Genomic DNA, 23,955 nt, shown 5'->3' on the forward strand with positions numbered 1-23,955 from the left:
CAGCACTGATTTTATACATACATCTACTAGCATTCTACAGTGTTTTACTATTTATCGACCGTTACTGTACATCCGTACGATACGGAGCACTTATACACGTTTGCATGTACGTGTGCTACTTACAAGTATGTAGGGTCTATGTACGTTACTTCTGACCAATCCATATTGCCAGCCCAAGAGCGAGCCTTAGCCCTCATAAAAAAAAAAAAATGAAAAAAAAAATGGAGGGGGTAAGCATATCATTTTGCCCCCCCCCCCACCCCTTTCCATAATTCCAGAGACGGGAAGATTTTCTTATCTTTTTTTTTTGACAGAAAAACAAAAAGTTACCACCATAAAAATATTGGAGGGGGCAAGCATATTTTAATTCCCCCCCCCCATAATTGATTATTCCCGAAATGAGAAGATTTTCTTGCTTTTGAAAGAAAACAATAATGTTGCCACCCCATAAAAATATTGGAAGGCAAGCGCACCATTTGCCCCACCACCCACATAATCATAATTCCCGCGATGAAAAGATTTTCTTGCTTTTTTGTTAGAATTCAAGAAATCTGTCCAATTATTTCACCCAAAAGCAGTGGCGTAACTACGGGGGGGGAGGGGGGGGTGCGCCGCCCTCCCATTCCCAATCCGCTGCTAAAAAAAAAAAAAAATACTTACCGAAATAGTAATTCAAGTGTTAGTAAACTGCTTTTGAATGAAAGGGTGATCAAGAAATAAGATATTTTTTCTATGATTTCTTTTAACCATAATTAAATAGGTATATAGTGTGAAACATCCTTCAAAATTAAAGCCCGGACTCGACAGAAGATTGTGATTCAACGTGATTCCTGGTTGGCATTCTGCATATAAGCAGGATGTGCGCAGTATACTCAGTACATCCGAACGAAGAGTCGCTACAATGTTGCGCAATGTGATGTAGAATGTACACCTTTGTACCTTACGCTTCGTTATATCAAAGCTAGATCATTGATTTTGCAGTGTTGCTTTACATACTAGTCTATATAAAAATGTCTTGCATTGCCAATAAAAAAGACTTGACCTGGGCTAATTCCTAACTTTTCCATGTGTATAATACACACACAACAAACAAACACGCACAATTAGTTTAGTGATGTTACTACAAGTAATTTGTCAGCAGTTGCGCACGGTGCGCCCCCCCCCCCCTTAATTTCCAAAGCGAAAAAAATAATATATAGCTACAAACGGCAGTTTTTCTTACTGTAAAATGTCAAAATTTTCAAGCTCGCTCTCTTCGCCTCGCTCGTAATCGTTAGGCAATTCACCTGATGTTGCTCTGCCAGTAATCGCCTGCCAGTTGCGCCCCGGTGCGCCCCCCCCCCCCTTAATTTCCAAAGCAAAAAAAAATATGGCTACAAACGGCAGTTTTTGGACTGTAAAATGTCAAAATTTTCAAGCTCGCTCGCTCGCTCGCATTTAATTGTTAAAGGGAACGCAAACCCAACGAGCAATGTGGATTGAGTAAAAGCATTAACACTAGTAGAACACATCAGTGAAAGTTTGAGGAAAATCGAACAATCAATGCAAAAGTTATGAATTTTTTAAGTTTTGGTGTTGGGGACCCGCTGGATGAGGAGACTAGTAGAGGTTATGACGTATGAGTGGACAACCATATAAAGAAAATATAAAAGGAATTCCACAAAAATTAACTTTTCTAGCAAAATGAAAGAGTACTTGACTAACCGCTTTCATAAGGCAGGGAGATAAGTGCTACCTCCCTATTATGTCAGTATCAAGCTGATGGAATGTGTAATTTTCATGAAAAATGATTTTTTTTTTAGGAATTCCCCTTCATTTTCTTTATATTATTGTAGTCCACTCATACGTCATAACCTCTTAGTAGTCTCCTTACCCAGCAGTTCCAACACCAAAACTTAAAAAATTCATAACTTTTGCATCGATTATCCAATTTTCCTCAAACTTTCATTGATGTGTTCTACTGATGTTACTGCTTTCACTCAATCCAACTTGCTCTTTGGGTTTGCGTTCGCCTTTAAGCAATTCTCCTGATGTTGCTGCCAGTAATTACCAGGCAGTTGCGCCCGTTGCGCCCCCACCCCTCCTTTATTTCCAAAGCGAAAAAATATGGCTCCAAATGGCAGTTTTGGGACTGTAAAATGTCAAAATTTCAAAGCTCGCTCTCTTCGCTCGCTCGCATTTAATTACTATGCCAATCACCTCATGTTGCTTGCCAGTAATTGTTAGCAGTTGCGCCCGGTGCGCCCCCCCCCCCCCTTCATTTACAACGCAAAAAAAATATGGCTATACAAACGGCAGTTTTTGGACTGTAAAATGTCAAAATTTTCAAGCTCGCTCGCTCCGCTCGCTCGCATGTAGTCGTTATGCCATTCTCCTGATATCGCCAGTAATTTGTTGTATCACACCGTCATTCCATAATCCATTTATAGGGGGTACAACCCCTCCGGCACTTCCACACCCTCCCCCCACCCTTGCTCGCTCCCTCGCATACTAACACCCCCCCCCCCCCCTTCCCCAAGATGAAATCCTAGCTACACGCCGGTGCCCTTTCCCCGCTTGGTTTCCCTCAAAAAACAGTAAAAGTCTAGGGATTGAGAGCTTCCTATATTCCAAATGTCTGTCCAAAAAATCTCGTAAACATTTAATGTCAAAACGCACCCCCCTTGAAAAAAAGCTGGTGACGCCCCTGAGTAGCATAGTATAACATTATCTCTAACTAACAGGCAAATTAATCAAGAATGAATTAAAGCAAGCTGAAGTAATGCTCTACAAATCAGGTACTGTATTATACACTACTGGTCCAAGCGGCAAAGCCCACTACTTCAGACCAATTGTTCAAATTTGTGGAAAAGCACCAATTTCGGCACATATTATATTCTATGTCGACTGACATTTTCTAAGCAGATTCGGATATTGAGCCCTGTAGCATTCTGACGTGTTATCCGTTGCCAAGGTAACATTGTTAATAACTTATATTTCCAATCACATGACACTAGAATGTCAGAAAATTGGCAAACTTATAGATACAAAATTACTCTTTTTTGCGAAAAATACATATTTCCAATTAAATAGTACTAAAATTTTTAAAAAGTTACTACATTCAGTGATTTCGAAGTACTCATTCAGCTGCAATATTATAAGGCCTAGTCTTTCTCTGACATCAACCTGCTTCCGTTGCCAAGGTAACTCTTCTTTTTGTGTGTGTGAAAAATAACACACAATATACACAAAAGTGACTCAAAGGCATAATTTTCCATATTTTGCAGATTAAACCGAGAATTGGTGCTTCAAAATATTGTTCTAAAATGTGAGTTAAGGATAGAAACAACCACTGCAAAAATTTGAATCCGTATACTCGATGTTACGCATTGTTAAATACATAAAATGTGAACAATAGCTAAATAAAAATGCTTCCAGACTAAACCGTCTACAGTTATGGTATATTGAGAAAAATACTGATTTCTCCTTATACTTTAGGCCTTATTGCAAAAATTCTATATATGACTGTGCATCACAAAACGAACAAAAAAATCGCACCCATTGATTTTACGGGAGGATTTTAAAAAGGTAAAACAGGTCAACCAAGTCAATCTTGAGTTTTTCATATTTTCGGAAAGAGCTATTCTTCTTTTACATTATACCTAAGTTTTTAATCATAAAATGAATGGGAAAGTGTGTTTTAAGCAGTTTTTCTACAACCTTTTTTAGCAGAGTAGTGAGATCAGGTACGTCTTTTTATGCCCCTTTTCATTTCTCAAAAATCCTTTGCACACTCTTCACTTTCAATCCTAATAACTTTTCAAAGGGTGATGCTACTGCTTTGAAAGTTAGCATTAATCATTGACAGAATGTGTTAATAAATCATGCTCAATTTCAGATTAATGTAACAATCCCTTCATTGTTGTTGCTCCTGTGATTTACATCCGGTTTTTTGTCCCATTCATTGCACAGCTAGCGCGGTTTGGTAAAGATTAAGCGCTTGAATAGACCCTGTACTTCAGAACCTCTTTTCTCAGTTCACACGTTTCCTGAGTGTGTGCTTTCTTTCCAGTAGTCAGATAGGTTGGTTCGGTGTAATATGGCAGAGGTAAAATGTCAGAGGTAACAATGTCAGAGGTAAAAATGTCACGAGTAAAAATGTCAGAAGTAAAAACTGTCAGAGGTAAAAATGTCAGAGGTAATAATGTCACAGGTAAAAATGTCAGAAGTAAAAATGTCAGAGGTAAAAATGTCAGAGGTAAAAATGTCAGAGGTAAAGATGTCAGAAGTAAAAATGTCAGAAGTAAAAAAGATCAGAAGTAAAAATATCAGAGGTAAAAATATCTGAGGTAAAAATGTCAACGGTAAAAATGTCAGATGTACAAATTTCAGAAGTAATGACAGAGATTATACCAGAGGTAAAAATGTGAAGAGGTATAAAATAATAGCCTAGCCAGAGAAAACTGTATTTATCGAATTATCATATCTAAACTGCAGATTTGAAGAATATTTAGGGAATTGTGTTTTTAAAAAAATTAGAGCTCTCTTAATATTCTTAGTTTGTTTCCAGTGCAGTGGCGTAATCTGTCTGTTCAGAGGAATATTTAACCTGCTAAGAGCCTAGTAGGCTTATGGGAAATTATTATTATAATTATTATTTTTAAATTATTATAATTGGGTACCAGCAATGCAGCAAGCCCCTTAAACAGTTTAATCCTACGATTTTACGCCCAATGAAGTTATCACACACACACACACACACACACACACACACACACACACACACGAACCCATCTTTTGGTATTGAAGTATACCTCTACACAGATATACATGATACTCTTACACAAACGAATTCTCCTTACGTCCAGGCTAGTATAAAGTCATTATTGTTCATCTTCTAACTGTTTAGTGTGAAGAAGTGAATGAGACATAGTCTAAACAAGCAGCAGATTTTCCACCTGTTCTATGTTATTTTCTCAAATTCAGGTTTCGTATTTAACTTGCACGGCCCGATTATGACATAAATGTACCAGTAAAAAAATGCAAAACGGAATCAAGCAAACTACAGTAGATGTACCGGCAGAAAAAAGTAAGCTCTTGCGAAATATTTTATTACAAGGTTCAAGTATCACATGGCGCAAAAACAAATATCTCGAAGTGCAAGGAACATTTTGAGATCATTTTACAAACTTATGCCTATTAAAACTGGAGACGAACTGTAGCAATAGACTGTTCTAGTGAGAGTAAAAACAGATAGTCTGCCATGGGATTTCTCTTGTGTTGTAAAGCAATTATTGTTGGACGGATCCACAGGCGAGAGAAAATGTAAATGTTTGATGCCTTTCAAACTAAGCTGTTGTTCCAAAATCAGATTCCATTATGTTTAACGTAGTAAGTTTATCATAATGGTGTGTTGCTAAAGATTGCTAGAATCAGCCTCTGAAAATGACGTTGTTCCCTAGTTATACAACAACAAAAAGGGATAGGTCTATTATACATTATTTGTTGTATTTTGAAATGCTAGGTATTGGGTAAGATAGAAATAGGTCGATAGTTGCTAATTTCATGAGGATGACCTTTTTGAGAACAGGGGTAACTGTACATGACACGTGCAATAAAACCTTTCCGCGTGTTTTCTCGCGCATGTACTTTCTTTTTTGTTTCAATGCCAATAATATCGTACATCATTTAGGTCACGGTTTATGCACTCGTAACTCATAATAACCCGATGGGTATGTTTCGGATATACCAGAAAGAGCGAGAGACTAGGTGAGGCAATACGCATTCTACGTGTAAGAAAGGAAAAACGAGGGAAATATTTTGTACATGTACGTCCTGGTCGTGAAGGAATGCAGTTTTCATTCTGGACAATTTTTGTACATGCTCCAAGTGCAATAGTTTAGAGATGTTGTGGAGGGGGTGTGGTGTTTGGGTGGGAGGTTTGGTCCTTTCCATTAAAACACAGAGGGTATCCGCGAGGGACAAAAAAATGCAGGAAAGTGTAGGGGAGACCAGGAAGAAATGGGGCATTTTTCCATCATCATTAAAGATTCCTTGCAACTTTTAAATATTTTGTCAAGCTAGGTCAGGATCAAAATCATAGATATCTATAGATTCTGAAGTTTATGGTAGAGTATTCACTGATACTAGACATTTTCGTGTGATTAATGATTTGTTAAACCCTTAATTTTGGGGCAAAGGAGAAATGGGACAACCATGCACAAAAGAATCCGTAAAATTATCACAAAGTATAGACTGGACCTCTGACATATTCTTACTTCTGACATTTTTACCTCCAACATTTTTGCCTCTGACATTTTTACCTCTGACATTTTTACCTGGCACCGATAGGGTTAGTTTAGTCCATTTGAGTTGAGTTATACATCATTTTAAATCTTACAGTCTGCTATTTCGGAATCTGCCCTTAACTAAAAATCTATGTCTGGCGACTTTTTGTTGGTTTTGTGATGCAGGATAACATATGGTACGATGAAGATATAACAGACCTATACATATGCATCAAATGTGATATCTTGAACATTTTTTACATCACTGCTCCCAAAGGTAAACTGGACCTTTAATTTATAGAATCAGAGTTTCCCGTTCAAACGCAATCGGAATCTTTGTCGGTTAATGTCATGGGAACGATAGATGTGTCCATTGCCATGGTAACATTTGAAATTTACGGAAAAGGAGCAAAATAATGTGTATTTACAATGAAATTATGTCAAAACATTAACATGATAAAAGAAGTATCTGAGCATGTTTATTTCAAGTTTTAATTTCGGTAGCCTTCAACAGTTTGGTCATTCGAATTCACATTTCAACTATAGAATGTGGTGGTTGCTATGGAAACGACCATGCAGAAAATGTTGTCTGAGGAATGAGAGCATGTTTACATCAAAACATATAAACACAATGGTGGTTTCAAGGTGAAGGTCATCCCTGATAAGACAGTTAGCATGGCAACAGATTGATGGAAGTGTTTATCTTCTATGTTTGGCTTACAAATCAGTGGAAATTGCATGTGCTATATACAATATATAGGTGACCCCTCTAACACAATATCATTCAGTAATATATCATGCTCTTTTACTTAGTTTACTTTTTATAGATGTATTTAAAAGTTTACTATTTATATGAAATACACTATAACAGAGCATACACTTCTTATCAGAGGAATTAAAAGTTTATTAGATGAATATCGGTTTTTAAACGGTTGAGATATCCAAAAACAAGGTACGGCAAAGAGGTCCTACTAAAAGGTGGGTCCCATCTTTTACATGTATATCAGGACCACTTTGTTTTATTCTAGTTCTAAAAGTGCAAAAGCTCCCTCATGTACGAGGGGGATACCCCCTCCCACGCCCTCCCCCTTCTGTCCTGTATCCACATAGACTTAGTATCCAGTGAAGACACACACGCGGAAAAGAGATGAGAGATAATGAAATTAGTCATTCACAATGTCCTTGAATATCAATTTTTCTTATCTTTTGATTGATTTTTTTATCATTAAGATCTATACCCCAAACTGTGCATCAGGTAGATGAATTTTAGTTCTAATAATGCAATATTCCCTAAGTGCAAGTGTGGGAGCTCGGAGACAGTCTACACCTAGTTTGCAGGCACAAACCCTTGTTGGTCGTATAGGAGTCTGCATGCGCCAAGACTAATACACGCACCACTACACTGCAGCCTCAGGTTGGGAGAAGCTACAACACAGGGCCTATGGGACAGTGCCGAAGTGGTGCATATAGTAGTCTTGACGCAGACTCCTTTACGACCAACAAGGGTTTGTGCCTGCAAACTAGTCTACACCCTCCATCCGACATTGTGAATCCCCCTTAGAGTGAGCTGCACTTCCACGAACGAACTAAAACCTTTATCATGTTTGAATTATTTGTTTCATAAAGTGGGTCTTTTAAATGAACGGTGTAGACACGTACTACATAAAGGTGAAAGTTTACTTCAGTCAGTCACAGTTGGAACGCACAGGTTCGTTCATTTATTGAAGACATCAATACCAGCTGGACTCGTGTACTTGTAACAAACACGAACTTGTGTTGAACCAAAACTTGTGGAACACACCAACTTGTGTACTTGTGTGCTTGCATACTGCTGTCGAACCCGAACTTGTGGTTCGCTATAAAAAGAGAAAAGAAATAATAAATGCTTAGTTATCACTACCTTGAGCAGCTTGTCAAGTGTCATTATTTCTGTGTCTTCCAAATATACTTAATACTTGTAATAATCGAAACACCTTTCGATTTGTGCAACTAACATAAACAACAGTAACAACTTTACACTGTTAACCCAAATGCATGCAACCATATGCAGTGCACTAAATATGCAAGTGTTCGGTCATAAACATTAACACATCAATGTCTTGTAAAGACATACAGCTGTATTCTGACTCAATATCTGATGTATGGTACTGCATTTTTCAGTGTACAAATACACTGCACCATGAAATAATAATATTGTTTTACATGACCTGACTCTATCACACTTGTTTACTTTGATCATTCAAACAAAGTGTACATTATGAAGTGACCTTTATCTCTATCACTCACATAATTCAGTTCAAATGATGCAATTGCATCCCTACAACACTATCCAGAAATGCAGCCTGCCTTTCTTACAATAAAATAAATCCAAGATCATCTTTCCCTTTAAACCCTTGAATGTCTTTCCTTTTGACACCTCAACACCCATATGATACACCAAAAAAGAAACTAACCCTTCACAAACATTGAATAAGTTAGCCCTCTAACTGCAGTAATGTATGGGATTGTATTGACCGTATGGTATACGTACATATACGTGTGTAAATCTAACAGTATACAGCTCTGTGAAAATGACAAAGTTGAATCCTTTTATCTGATTCTCATTCCTATATGACCATGACACAATATTCTTCTGAATATGGAGTCTTACATTATTCCTAAATAAAACATACACAGTATTGTAAGCTTCAATCATACACTCACACTTCCAACATTTCTCTTCCCTGCCTGCTAAGCAGGAATCATGTACGATAATCAATACCTACAGCGTACCGTACTGTTCTACGTGTAATCACTTTCTATACGAACACCGTATCGAATCGTTTTGTCAACCTAAATGCTGAACTCAATTACAAGCTAACGACATAATACATATCACTACATAAATGATTAAACAAAGCTACAACAATCAAATATTCATCTGTTTTCCATCATAATTTCTCTTACCAAACTGTTTAGGTTCCTAGAGTAAATCAATCACAGATCCGAACTCATTCTTTTTTGATCGTGTCTTGCATCTTGGCCCATATCTTTTGCGTGGCTAGCTATCATGTCAGTACGCATGCAGCATACTAGTACGTAAAGCAAAATCAGTGCGCAAGCAACCGAAGGAATGCGCACTTGATGGTGTATCCAAGGTAACGATCTGCACCTTAAAGGGGGTGTAACAGCCTAAATTGTTCCAATCAAATATTTCTTGAATAAATCAATACTGCCGCTACATACCGGCCCCCAATGAGCAACCCACAGGATGGTCATTTAACCTCAATCTTTAGGCGGCAGAAATTCTTCCTATTCACATACAAACCGTTCAACAGCAAATGCATGTACTTAATGCAAATAACTACAGTTTAAAATAACTGTCAAATTGGCTTACTCGCGCTTACATCTCAAAGGCCATTGCTTAACCTTTGAATAAACAAACATCAAACATTCGATTCAACTCTTAAGCTAGAGTATCAAGTCTGATGACTGCAATTAAGTCATCCACTTATATCACTACGTTTCAGCGGCTTCGAGCAGACAGAGCTTTGCTATTGGCCTCTTGAAGAATCTTGTTCCGACCCTCACTTGAGCCTGTCGAACATGTCCATCCTTTCCCGGGTACACTTCAACCACTTTACCCAAAGGCCACTGTCCGCGAGGTGTGGTTTCATCCGCTACCAAGACCAAATCATTGACAGCTAGGTTCCGTCTTGGGGCATTCCACTTCTGCCTTTCTTGCAGCAGAAGTAAATATTCCCTCTGCCACCTCTTCCAAAAGACAGAAGCGAGATATTGCACTTGTCTCCATCTGCGTCTGCCATATGCGTCCTTCTGATCAAAGACACCTGGGGGGAGACTAGAGCCTTTTCGCATGATCAACAAGTGGTTTGGTGTCAAAGGTTCGTCATCGTTCGGGTCAAGATTCAACTGAGTGAGTGGCCGAGCATTCAAGATTGACTCTACTTCAGCCATGAGCGTGGACAGAACTTCATCATTGACAATTTGCTGTCCAAGTAAGCAGGTAAGTATCTTGCGAACAGACCTCACCATCCGTTCCCAGGCTCCGCCCATATGACTAGCTGTGGGAGTATTGAAGTTCCAGTCAATGCCTTGCTCAGCGAGGAAGTTAGTCACACGCGTTTGGCTCAAACTTTCCAGGTTCTCACGAAGTTCTCGTTCCGCACCTCTAAAGTTGCTCCCATTGTCACTGATGATTTTGGATGGCTTACCTCGCCTGCTGATGAACCTTCTCAGTGCGTTTATGAAGGAGTCTGTATCCAAAGTGTTTGCTACTTCTAGGTGGACCGCTCTGCAGTTCAGACAGGTAAACAGGCACCCGTAACGTTTGACCCGGCTACGACCTTGCTTCACCATGATTGGTCCAAAGTAATCAATTCCCACATAAGAGAAAGGTGGTTTGTCTGGGGTTACCCTGCTACTCGGAAGATCTGCCATGAATTGTTCCATCTTCTTGGCATTTCTTCGCTTGCACGAGAAACACTTGCCTATCACCTTTCGCACGGTTGCCCCTCCTTTCAACACCCAATACTTCTCTCTGAGGGCTGTCCAGGTCATCCCGGCCCCCGAATGACCTACTAGGTGATGGTGATGAACGATCAAGAGCTTCGTCACATGGTGATCAGAGGGCAAAATGATAGGATGTTTCGTCTCATCATCCAGTGGTGCGTTCTCTAGTCTTCCGCCAACTCGAATGATGCCATCCACCAGAATTGGGTTCAGCTTGGACATGACTGTACCGCTCATCTGCTTTCCTTCGAGGATAGCGCTCAATTCATCGCGTTGCACCAGAGTCACGATTGCTTTCTCTGCTTGTTTCAATTCGTCGGCAGATAGAGTGGGCTTCTTCAGATCATCCGTGGATTCCCCCTTAGCCTTGGCTTGGAGAAGCTTTTTGAAACGAAGAAGCCACGCTGTGGATTTCCTCAACTGATTCCACGAAGAGTACCTATGCAAGAGGTCGCTGACTTGAGCTCTCATTGATGTCGCAGATACTGGTACTGCTTTCTTCACTTCAGCGTCTCCTCTTAACTCCAAGACTTCTGGCTGAATGGGCCAGTCATCGTCTCTCCACAGAAAATCTGGTCCTTTGAGCCAACGCTGGTTCTGGAGTAGTTCCTGTGCCTTCAGGCCACGCGATCCATCGTCACTTGGGTTAGACCTTGAGTCTACGTATCTCCACTGAGACACCTCTGAGGCATCATGGATCCTTGCCACACGATTGGCTACAAACGTCTTGAATCTCTTGCTTTCACTGCGGATATACTGAAGGACAGATGTTGAGTCAGTCCAAAAGACGCTGTCTTTGACTTGGATGTCAAGTTCTGACTTGATGAAATGATCCATGGACACGGCCAACACTGCTGCCATTAACTCCAATCTGGGGATGGATACCACTTTCACTGGAGCAAGTCGGGACTTCCCCATAACAAAGGCACAATGTATCCGTCCTGTTCTGTCAGTCAGGCGTAGGTATGCAACGGACGCATATCCAACTTCGGAGGCATCACAGAAGTGATGCACTTCAGCTGACACGACTTCGAAACCATTCGGTTTGAAACATCTCTCTATCTTTAAGTCAGTCAACATGGAAATGTCTTCCATCCATCTTCGCCATTCTCTCTCATCCTCGGCTCCAACAGGCTCGTCCCAGCCTAATCCTACTCTACACAACCTTTGAAGGAGAATCTTGGCTGGCAGCACGAAGGGAGCAACGAACCCAAGGGGGTCATAGAGGGAACTGGCTATCGACAGAATTCCCCGTCGCGTTGCAGGCTTCTCACGGAGATGCACCTTGAAGCCAAAACAGTCTGTTTCAACGTCCCAAAGGATTCCTAGAGTGCGTTCTGCAGGAAGCTCGTCGATATCTAGGCTCGACACCGATGCTGCCCTCTCTTCCTCAGGTATAGAACCTAAGACGTCGCGGTCATTGCTCAACCATTTCGTGAGCCGAAATCCACCACGACTGAGCAGGTCACGAATGTCTTCTACTTGAGTCACTGCTTCAGCTCGATCCTTAACAGACTTAAGACAATCGTCCACATAGAAGTTCCTTTTCACTGTGTTGATCACTTCTTCATTGAAGTGTCCGCGATTATCCTCAGCAGTCTTCCGTAGAGCAAAACTGGCACAACTAGGTGAAGACGTGGCGCCGAATAGGTGTACAGTCATGCAGTATTCGGCTGGTTCCTGAGCCAAGTCACCGTCCTTCCACCAAAGGAATCTCATGGCGTTTCTGTCCCTGGGCGGAACCTTCACTTGGTGGAACATAGACTGAATATCGGCGACTATGGCAACTTGTTCCTGACGAAACCTCGTAAGCACGCCGACTAGATTGTTGGTAAGGTCCGGCCCTTGGAGCAATTGTTCATTGAGTGAAGTTCCTCCATATCTCGCCGCACAATCGAACACAACGCGGACTTTGTCTTTCTTACGAGGATGAACTACAGCGTGGTGTGGGAGATACCAAACTGGCTCATTTGAAGCTTCTTCTTGGGTGGCGCTCTCAGCTGATACATCCGACGGTATGCACTCGACTTCCTTTGCATACCCTTTGGCTATGTAGTCGCTGACTGTCTCTACGTACTTGTCACGTAGGGCTTCGTTCCTTTCCAACCTCTTCTTCAAATACCCAAGTCTCGCCTCGGCCAAACGACGATTGTTTGGCAGGACAGGTGGAAAACTGCGCCACGGTAGAGCGACTTGATAGTGACCATCGACCATCACTGCAGATTCCTTCATCACCTTCAGTGCTCGAAGATCTTCAACCGAATCTCCAACATTGTCCTGATTGAGATACCCGCCAAAGTCCACCCTCCAGAACTGCTTCAACTGTTGTTCGAGGGAGTCGTCTTCAAGGCGAGTAAAATTCGCATGGAAACTTGTCGTGGATTGTCGCTTCCCGGACACGGGACCCATAAGCGTCCATCCTAGTGGAGTTCGAACTGCATAGGGTTCTTTCGGATTGCCGACTCTCTGTTCCAAATTCCAGAACGCTTCTGGGGTGTCTGCTCCCACTAGTAGCTCCACTTCTCCTTGGTCCATGGAAGGAAGGGCGATGTCATTTAGGTGTGACCATTCCTTTACATCTGCTGAGTTGGGGAAACATTCGTCGGCGACTGGAAGACTGTCTACAGTCCAAACATTGTCCAGTGTCAAGGTTTCCTGGCCCATAACTCCTTGGACTGACATGGAAACTTCAAGGCCGCGTTTGCTTGCTCCTGCCTGGTCCACCGTAGACAGCTTGAAGCTTCTTTCCGTCCCAGTGAGACCTAGCTTGTCGACAAGACCCTTCGTGCACAGCGAAACGTCGCTGCCTTCATCTAACAAGGCCCAGGTTGTAGTTTGTCTCCCATTTCCTCCAACCTTTACGGGTACGACTCTCAGACAGATCTTGCTTCTTGAGGAATGAGCGGTGAATGACCGACCCGACCTTTCGTCTCCTTGACTACCACTTGAAGAGCTTGGGTTATCTTGCTTTACCCCTTGTTGGTTTTCTTGCCTTGTACTGTCCTCTCGGTTCTCTTGCCGAGGAGAGTTCCGACTAGGATTGTATGTTGTGTGCAGAAGAGCATGATGCTTCTTACCACAGTCGGTTACTTCACAGCGAGCTTTGGAAAGACAGCCTACAGCCAAGTGAAATGGTCGTAGGCAATTGAAGCACAGTCTCGCTTTCCTAGCTACGTCTCGTCTGTCGTCTACCCCTTTCTTCTTGAAGGATTCACAGGACGTGAGATTGTGCTTTCCTTGACAGCAAGGACATTTTCTTTCAGGACGATCTCGACTGCCTTGGACGGGACGTGGTGTGTTTTCATCGACCCTCTGAGTTGCAAACGCTGTCCCTCTGGGTCGTGTTTCTTTCTTCGACTTGTCATTCTTTGGAATCGCTTTCCCGATGTTTCGTCCAAAGATGTTGCTGGCCAACTGGGCGGATTCTTCTACAAATGTTGTCATCAAGTCGAAGTTGGGCACAACACATCTCACCATCATGGCATGGGCTCTCCTCGCCCATTCTGCTTGAAGGTGAACGGGTAACAGACGTTGAATCTTGAGTAGTGTCTCAGAGCCGTTTGCATCAGCAAGATATCCCATCTGGGCTAGAACCATCCCACAACGCTTCATATCTCGCGCAAGATCCCACAGTCCTGCATGGTCGTTCTGCTTGACTTGTGAACGTTTCAGGATCTTATCCAAGTGAGCATTCGCTACCACGTGCGGTTGTCCAAACTGCTCTCTCAAAATCCTCTTCGCTTCAGCATAACCCTCACGTGGTTCCATGAGAACACAGTTCTCGATGCTGTTGCGGGCCTTACCCGAGCAGTACTGGATGAGATAAGTGAGTCTGGTCCTGTCATCCAGCACCTTCTGTTCCACATTAACCTCAAAGCTGTTAATGAAGCTGCGATACACAGTCGGATTGCCATCAAAGGTAACCAAATCTGGCTTTGGCAAGCTAAAAGCAACATTAATGGCATGAAATATTGGATTCATGTTAGAATTATACACATCACTGCTTCTCACACAATCATCTACAGCAACGTTAGGTGCATGAGACAAATTATGAGATGACATACGAACTTCACCATATTCAACTGGACTACTTGGCGTGGTACTATTACGTTCTACCGGGTCAGATGTGACACCATTACCCTTTACTCCTGACCACACTCGAGCATCAGGATTTAACACTGAGGACTTCACTTCATCCTTCTTTTCATTAACTTCGTACTGTGGCTTACCAACAACATCATGAACTTCACATGCTAGTACACGTGTTTCAATTTCTGCGTTTTCAATTTCATGTTCTAGCTCAAGATTTGCAAGTTTTTCATTCAATCTCAACTGTTCTCTTGTTAGTTCTTGTTTCCTTTTCAGTTGTTCCTTTCTTGCTTTCGCTAGCTCCAACTTGATTCTGGCCTCACGCAGTCGGGAAGCCGCTGCGGTCCTTCCGCTATCTCTAAATGATGTGGACCTGTTGCTTCGTCGTGATGCTGATGATAGCGTGGTTGACCTGTCGTCATCCGAATCGTCAGGGTTACGTCTTGGTACGCTCGGGATAGCTTGTTCCGGTAGAATACCACCAATCTGGGCGTTTCCCACCAATCCTGAGGTAGCTCTATCCTGGGGAGGATCACTGACGACCGGTCGTTCATCAGCAACGTCACTAGATGGGCTGGGACTATCATGCAGTGGACCTTCCATTTTGGATCCAGTTTGCGAACTGTATGTAGACACGTACTACATAAAGGTGAAAGTTTACTTCAGTCAGTCACAGTTGGAACGCACAGGTTCGTTCATTTATTGAAGACATCAATACCAGCTGGACTCGTGTACTTGTAACAAACACGAACTTGTGTTGAACCAAAACTTGTGGAACACACCAACTTGTGTACTTGTGTGCTTGCATACTGCTGTCGAACCCGAACTTGTGGTTCGCTATAAAAAGAGAAAAGAAATAATAAATGCTTAGTTATCACTACCTTGAGCAGCTTGTCAAGTGTCATTATTTCTGTGTCTTCCAAATATACTTAATACTTGTAATAATCGAAACACCTTTCGATTTGTGCAACTAACATAAACAACAGTAACAACTTTACACTGTTAACCCAAATGCATGCAACCATATGCAGTGCACTAAATATGCAAGTGTTCGGTCATAAACATTAACACATCAATGTCTTGTAAAGACATACAGCTGTATTCTGACTCAATATCTGATGTATGGTACTGCATTTTTCAGTGTACAAATACACTGCACCATGAAATAATAATATTGTTTTACATGACCTGACTCTATCACACTTGTTTACTTTGATCATTCAAACAAAGTGTACATTATGAAGTGACCTTTATCTCTATCACTCACATAATTCAGTTCAAATGATGCAATTGCATCCCTACAACACTATCCAGAAATGCAGCCTGCCTTTCTTACAATAAAATAAATCCAAGATCATCTTTCCCTTTAAACCCTTGAATGTCTTTCCTTTTGACACCTCAACACCCATATGATACACCAAAAAAGAAACTAACCCTTCACAAACATTGAATAAGTTAGCCCTCTAACTGCAGTAATGTATGGGATTGTATTGACCGTATGGTATACGTACATATACGTGTGTAAATCTAACAGTATACAGCTCTGTGAAAATGACAAAGTTGAATCCTTTTATCTGATTCTCATTCCTATATGACCATGACACAATATTCTTCTGAATATGGAGTCTTACATTATTCCTAAATAAAACATACACAGTATTGTAAGCTTCAATCATACACTCACACTTCCAACATTTCTCTTCCCTGCCTGCTAAGCAGGAATCATGTACGATAATCAATACCTACAGCGTACCGTACTGTTCTACGTGTAATCACTTTCTATACGAACACCGTATCGAATCGTTTTGTCAACCTAAATGCTGAACTCAATTACAAGCTAACGACATAATACATATCACTACATAAATGATTAAACAAAGCTACAACAATCAAATATTCATCTGTTTTCCATCATAATTTCTCTTACCAAACTGTTTAGGTTCCTAGAGTAAATCAATCACAGATCCGAACTCATTCTTTTTTGATCGTGTCTTGCATCTTGGCCCATATCTTTTGCGTGGCTAGCTATCATGTCAGTACGCATGCAGCATACTAGTACGTAAAGCAAAATCAGTGCGCAAGCAACCGAAGGAATGCGCACTTGATGGTGTATCCAAGGTAACGATCTGCACCTTAAAGGGGGTGTAACAGCCTAAATTGTTCCAATCAAATATTTCTTGAATAAATCAATACTGCCGCTACAAACGGCATTCTTCATGTACCTTTATGGGCGAATACCAGTCAGCTTAGAGCTATATGTACTGTAGAAGTTGCCCCAAACCAAAAATGTCCGAACTTGTTCGTTTAAAGCACTCCTACAAGAATGTAGAAGTTGTTTTCACAATAGTGATTGAGAGCACGTTTGTATTTCTAGTACTGATTGAGTGCACACTGCTAAAGTACGAATTGTAACATCAGTGAGTGTGCAGTTATGTTATTCGGTAGTCTACGAATAATTTATGAGTTGTGAGTGCATAGGGCACGAATATCGCACGAGGCGCGAGATAAGCCACTGGTCTATTCAACAAGGCGCGTAGCGCCGCGTTGAATAGACCAGTGGCGAATCTCGCGCCGAGTGCGGTATTACGTACAGTGCCCCAATGCACGAACAGAATCATAAATTAGTCGTTTTATACAACACCTTGTCCACAATCACAGTACTAAATTAGTGACCGCTAACTCAGGAAGGCCCAAAAACAAATGTAACAATTAGGCCGAGAATTGTAAACCACCCTGTGTACTGCTTTCAAACACTCGTCATGATTCGACCACACAGTCACAGGAATCATAAACTCCGCAGGGTCTATACCCATTCTACGCTAACGTTAGATCGAGTTAGGCCCGACTGTTAAGCCTACCTGAGATGTCGGTAGATCTAGTAGTAGGTCTCGACTTTCTCTATTTCCGAAAATGATTTTGTATAAAAACACAGAAAGATAATCAAATTACGATTTCTCAACCTGAAATAAAGTCTTGATTTTGGGATCACTATGGTCCACGTAGCAGATCAGAGTCAAAACTAAAAACACAGCAGTAGGTAGGCCGCAATACATGCAACTAGCTAGGTAAAGTAGCTGCGCGTACACGTTAACGTTGCAGTACTCCGCCGCGACTGGTCTGTGTACCGGCAGCGCATCGCAGCGCAGCCGGCCAGCACGTATATACAATGTAGTTTGCTGGCGCTTTGCTGCTGTGAGCCACAGAACTCTGTGAGCGGCTGGCCATGCATTAGTAGCCCCCCACGAAGCCGTGCTATAGTACCTTCGAGCCATACAATAGGCCCCTGGCATGGGCCTATTGCTCTCAATGAGTTTGGTAGGTATTTTCTGTTGAATGTCATGTGACATGTTCTTGGCCAATCACAATTCGACATCATTCTGAGGTGTTGTATAATACAGAATATAGGATACAGTAACACGCCATGCTGTCAAGCAACATTTTATACACAGCCAGCCCAGTCGCTGTATTTTACAGCGACTGGGCTGTGTATAGCTGTCACGTTTTTTTTTTTTTGTTGTTGTTGTTGTTGTTGCACACTTTTTGCACATATGTTGGTAAGAAAATAAAGAGTGCACTCGTGTCTCATGTCAACGCTTCTGATTGCCTACATTCATAAATCCTCTAAATAAAGAACATAATAAACAGTGTGTGTATATGACATTTGTATGGTATGTATAAAGAATGTGTAAAGGGTGACTTTTCACCTCTGTGTTATACCAGCCATTTCCCAAACTTGCACTGGAGTATATAAGAAGCATGCTCTCTATGAATAATCGAGAGATCATTGCAGTTGTTCTAAAACTAGCTTTTGCGTCATGGACATGATCGAAGAAATACTGCTCATGTTTTCCACTTTGAGCAGAAGTCAGCTAGAGATAGAAATAGTAGAATTGGACATACTGCTTTGGCTTTCCTAATATTGCAAGATGAGGCAAGACGTAAGTCACGGAATAGGATCACAAACTAATCTTAACCATCTGCGAAGACATATAGGCCCTAGTCTCGAGTACACTCAGACAGGTGTCTGCTATATGGGAAACGTGTGTTGTAGTAAAATAAGCTTGGCCTTCAACTAAAACTACATTTATCGTTTGTAGTATTAGAAGATTGTTAGGTCTTATAAATTACAAGTAGACTCTATAATTGTACAGTCTATCTGGACTAATTGCCTAACTGATCATTGCTTACTTTTGTTTGAATTGGCTGCTGCTATCTTGCCTCGGGATCTGTTGGCCTAGCTACCAGACGTTGTCTTTGCATCTCTAGCAAAAATACACCTGTCAACAATATGCGTATTGTAGTTGGTGTCGGCTCCTCTGGACGATAGAGATAAAAGCCTAAAACCAAGCTGTGTTATTTGCTCAGAGAGTTTAATACGATTCAATGGCTGCACCTTGCTCATTATGTGAAGAAATAAAAACACCATCAAGCTCGCTGTTGATTTGCTGCCAACCATGTGTGCGCCTGTCCATAACGACAGGGATCTTATGCAAAACATCCCAGCTCCCAAATATTAACCACGAATGGCCCTTTCCTCCGTCAGGTGTAAACTGCAACTCCAGAAATTCTTGTCTCTTTTCTGCCTCTTCCTTCTTAATTCTGAGCCTTCTGAGTTGGGTGACGGCGCAAATCAATTCATTAATCTGGTAATAGTCAGCCTCCTGCGCAAGCATGTCCAGTTCTTTGAAGTCTTCCGGAAGAACTAAGACTGACCTGCGAAGAAAGTTGAGGACATGTCTGAACAAGGGTCCCCATCGATTAGGTAATTCCCCTTTTCATCTCGAGTGGACGGCAGTCGGTCGCTGAACATTGAACCAAGCATTGAATCAGGATAACGGCAAAGAGTAGCCCTGGACGCGATGTACATCGTTCCGCCGACATTTATGTTAAGAAAGTCGTCCATTGTAATTTCTGCTTTCTTGTAGCGATGTGTCGTGCGAACAGAGGTCATCCGTGCATGGCCTTGTGCAAAGTCCAAGCTGGAGCTTGTTACAATGTAATACGATACGCGGAAATTCACTGTGCAGCGTACAAAGTTCGTCGTGAGTGTACAGGGCACTTATTTCTCCTTGCAATGCAATATGGGCATGAAGCGCCGTCTTCACTATAAACATGCAGGCAAATTCCAAACGGTGGAGGATGTATTTTGGGCCCTTTTGAGAACTGCTTGTTTGGCGAGATAATTATGTACTTTGACAGAGCTAGGGCAACCTCAAAACAGATTGCTTGCAGGTCTCCAATGGCGCTGTCTCTCGCCCGAAACTCAGCAGGAGTTGAAGGTTGGTTGGTTGGGTTGGTGGTGGTGTTTATTGGCGCTTTTCAATCAATCTGATTATCTGCGCCACGTCTTCTCCATGCTATAGTAGGAGTCCAAGAAAGAGTCTATGAGCTCAGTTCGGTTTTGATCACGTCACACTCACTCTGTTCTAGGTTTCGGCTTACCTGTCAAGTGGCAGTGTGTGAGATCAATATCCCTCCACCGTTAATAGTGCAGTTTGTGCACTGTGCATCTATATGGGTCAGAATTTTGAACGATGTGCAATTGAGCCAAAACAAGGCAAAATCTAAAAAGTAGGAAATTCTCCAAATTATTCATCTTACCTGAAAGAGTATAACTCAAGCTCTAATATGAACCCAATTATACTAGGATTTTCCCAGAGGAACAAGTTTTTATTCACCGCTGAAGTTTACCATGTCCATCGCCAGAGCAGCGAACGTCCGTGAGGAATAGTACAGCACATATACACTTGAATACCATTTAACATAGTTTGCAAAGATCTGATTCAGTTCAAAATCCTAACGAAATATCTTAAGGGACATGTGTACGTGCTTGCAGAATATCAAGCTTGTACTCTTAACCTGTACGTAATAGTAGACAACTGATGATTTAACTAAATTCGTCGTTTCTGTTGAAATATTGCTCTTCCGCTAAACACTTACTCCACTTTACGCGCATTTTACAGAAACTCAATATTTTGACCTCTTATTTCACTATCCCATACTTTAATCCTCACTCCCAAATAATAACATACCTTTTTAAGATGTATCTGATCTAGGCAGTCTCTATAACCCAACAAACATAGCATAGTTTTCATCACGGAGGTTCGCATGTAGCTCACGGACGTTCGGAACAAACAAGTTGCAGCTCTCTTGAGTTGGAAACGCATTCTACTCTCAACAAACAGCAATTTCATGTCGAGAACAAACTCCTCTGAAAAATCCTGAATAGATATTACCAATTCTCAATTATATAAGCTTGTTTATCTTCTTATACTGAGGAATCAAAGAAAACAATTTTTCCATCTCTCGTTAATGAACGTACAAACGTACGTGTAATCTCAGTGACGTAGTCCATCCTTGAGAACGAATATATTTATCAAAATTTCGTTATCATGAATTAAAGATTCAGGTCCTAAATTTGTTATCTAAAGTCTACAATGCAAAATTTGCTTATAACGAACATGCTCACAGCTAAAATTATGACAAAGAATTAACATAGAAAGACAACATGTGCTCCGTTATAGAAATACGAAGTTTAGCTGGGGAGGGCAAACGAATACGTTAGGAAGAAATCCCTCTATGTTTGCTCCTTGTGTTACACACTGTTACCGAGGAGAATTTGTATTATTACATTAGTCAGAAATGATGATAGGTTCGATACTGCGAAGTTTCGTCATAACAACACACAATAAGTCCATATAACTTGGATGGATGTTTGAGACTTCGATATTATACAATATGGTTTGTTATAACAAACATTTTGTAGCGCGTCATTTCGGAGGCTCGTTATTCATACAGTTTGTCAATACGAAAATTGATAGAGTTCGTATAATTATGAAGCTTTTTTATTCGATAAATGATAGGAATCTCCGAAGGTTATAATAATCGAAATGTTTATTAATTGGAACATGAAAAATCATGTTCGCTTATCCAAATGTGGAGAAACAAGTTAACAACTAAAATCCTCCAAATTTCAAAACCTCATAATAACCGTTTTCACCTAAACGAATATCAGGCCCTTTCCACTTTTAGAAGAACGGACCTAAAAATAATGATCCTTAATATTTATTTTTCGGACTAACAAACTTTCGGAATAAGAAAATTTTTAAAAACAAACCTCCTTAATCAACTACAAACTTTTTTTTTATTTTCGGAATAATAAACCTTTGGACATCGGAGTAACGAATCTTAGGAAGAGCGAACGTATCAAAGTGCAACCTTAAACCTATTCTTAATCATTACTTTTTTTAACATGTGTTTTCAAAATAAGAACAAAAGCACAAACAAATTGACGATCTCTCTGTCTCTTAAATGTAAAATGAAAAAAAAAATCTTGGAAAGAATTACAAATGAACATTGCTTTTCATTGATGAGTATAAAACAACATCATGTGATGATAAGCGGAGGATTTGTTTGTTTTCATCAGACAATAATTGTATACTGCATTATTTTTGTTCGCTTGTGACGGCATTTCGATGAATAAAAAACATAAACAAACAAATAAAAACTTCTCCAGAGGAATTTGGTACAACGGGAGTGCACTGGCAATTCTTTTCTCTGTGTGTTGGAGCTCGATCCCTTCTCTGTTTCTCAGTCATTTTCATTCAACTGCTTCCACGTCCTTTTGAAACTTTTCCATTTTTTATTCAACACATGCCCATTACAGACTTCTTCCGTCATTATCCTGCATGTGATTACGTAGCACTTTTCGGATTTGTTTTGGTTTGTTTTGTTTTGATTCTGTTTTCTGTTTGGTTGCAGCATGTCCATCCAGGCTATTGAGGGAATGAGAGAAAAATCGTCATGAAGAGAAAAATAAGAATAAATTAAGGCATTTAATATCATGACAATTACAGCGAACGTCCGTTATGGAGACCAAAACTGGATGTGTTCTGTTTGAGACGGCAGCTACCATACTCTAAAGATAAACACTTGCCGTACCTGTCACTAAAAAGTGGCACTGATCCTCTTTCTCCTACTATGTAATCCATTGACTTATTCTACCAACGAACATCCGTGACCAAAAGGTTTTCCTTTCGTTATTACAAGTAAATTGAGTGCTGAACATTATTCACTTTTGGGTATGAGTGGCTCGGTGATTTGGTAATATTTTCAACTAACATTAACTTTATGTGCAGTGATATATTTGTAATTATCAGAAATTTCCTTTCTCGGACAGAACGTCCATGAGCGAAACTTTCAGAACCTGTAACAGTACAAATTGTCTCCAGATCCTCATTAGAAAGAAATTTAAATGCACAGAAATTACAGATTACGCAAAATTCAATTTTCCTATAACTTTGTTTTCAGTGTTTAGCTGTTTTTGTATAATTAGAGGGAAAACAAACGTAAAATTGTGAGTAAATTTTCAATTGTTTGTTCATCATGATCACATAACGCCTTAAAAATTCTGAAACTACTGCCTAAACTCATTGTTTACTTTGTAAAACTTTATTTGTGGCTATTGGAGCTAAAAGTTTTAAAGAATACAGGACACTTTCGGGACAAGTTATCCCTATCGAAGGGATTGCATACGTCACGGACGTTCGCTGGAATTGTCACGGACGTTCGTTCTACTGATAGGGTCATGTTCCAGGACGGATAACTAATCGGCAGAGGGTACCTAGCCTTCCTAACTCTTTCAAAAATTTGAAAAGGTATTGTCAATGCAAATTATAAGAAATTTGACATCCTTACAACATATGTTTTGCTCAGAGGGGGATCAGGAGGTGAATTTTCAGAGAAAATATTAATTATTTGCTTGGTTTTCGGTGAATTGCATGGTCCAAAAACTGCGGAGAAGCCTCAGTCCGTTCCAAAAAGAATATGCAGCTCCTCGGCTAGAGAGCCAAAGGTAAAATGCACCTTCGTCATCAAAGCAAGATGGTGTCGCACTCGAAAACGTTTTGATCATCACGGACGTTCATTTCTCTCGGAGGTTCGTCTAAAAATATAATTTCGGTTCCTATTTGACAAAGGATGGACAGAAACTCAAAACAAACATATTATCGTGTGGCTAGATCTTAGTTGATTACGACTCAGAACAATATCACCAATAACGTTTAATGAGATACGATTTTTATTAGAA

At 40.7% G+C, this 23,955-nt stretch overlaps 1 protein-coding gene and 1 pseudogene across 1 annotated transcript; both read right to left on the bottom strand.

The window, feature by feature from the left end:
* Nucleotides 1–9,764: 9,764 nt before the first annotated feature.
* Nucleotides 9,765–15,470, bottom strand: LOC139732041 (uncharacterized). Its single transcript, XM_071642918.1, has one exon. The coding sequence runs from the start codon at nt 15,468–15,470 to the stop codon at nt 9,765–9,767; it is 5,706 nt and encodes a 1,901-aa protein (XP_071499019.1).
* A 3,631-nt stretch (nt 15,471–19,101) lies between these two features.
* Nucleotides 19,102–19,818, bottom strand: LOC139732051 (BTB/POZ domain-containing protein kctd15-like; annotated as a pseudogene).
* Nucleotides 19,819–23,955: the final 4,137 nt, after the last annotated feature.

The sequence above is a fragment of the Diadema antillarum genome, unplaced genomic scaffold (assembly GCF_040938485.1).
Source record: "Diadema antillarum isolate AM-2024a unplaced genomic scaffold, OU_Dant_1.0 seq00000398_RagTag, whole genome shotgun sequence".
NCBI classification, from domain to species: domain Eukaryota; kingdom Metazoa; phylum Echinodermata; class Echinoidea; order Diadematoida; family Diadematidae; genus Diadema; species Diadema antillarum.

Bases quoted from the DNA above. Each gene is read 5' to 3' on its own strand.
- LOC139732041 (XM_071642918.1), bottom strand. From the start codon at position 15,470: ATGGAAGGTCCACTGCATGATAGTCCCAGCCCATCTAGTGACGTTGCT.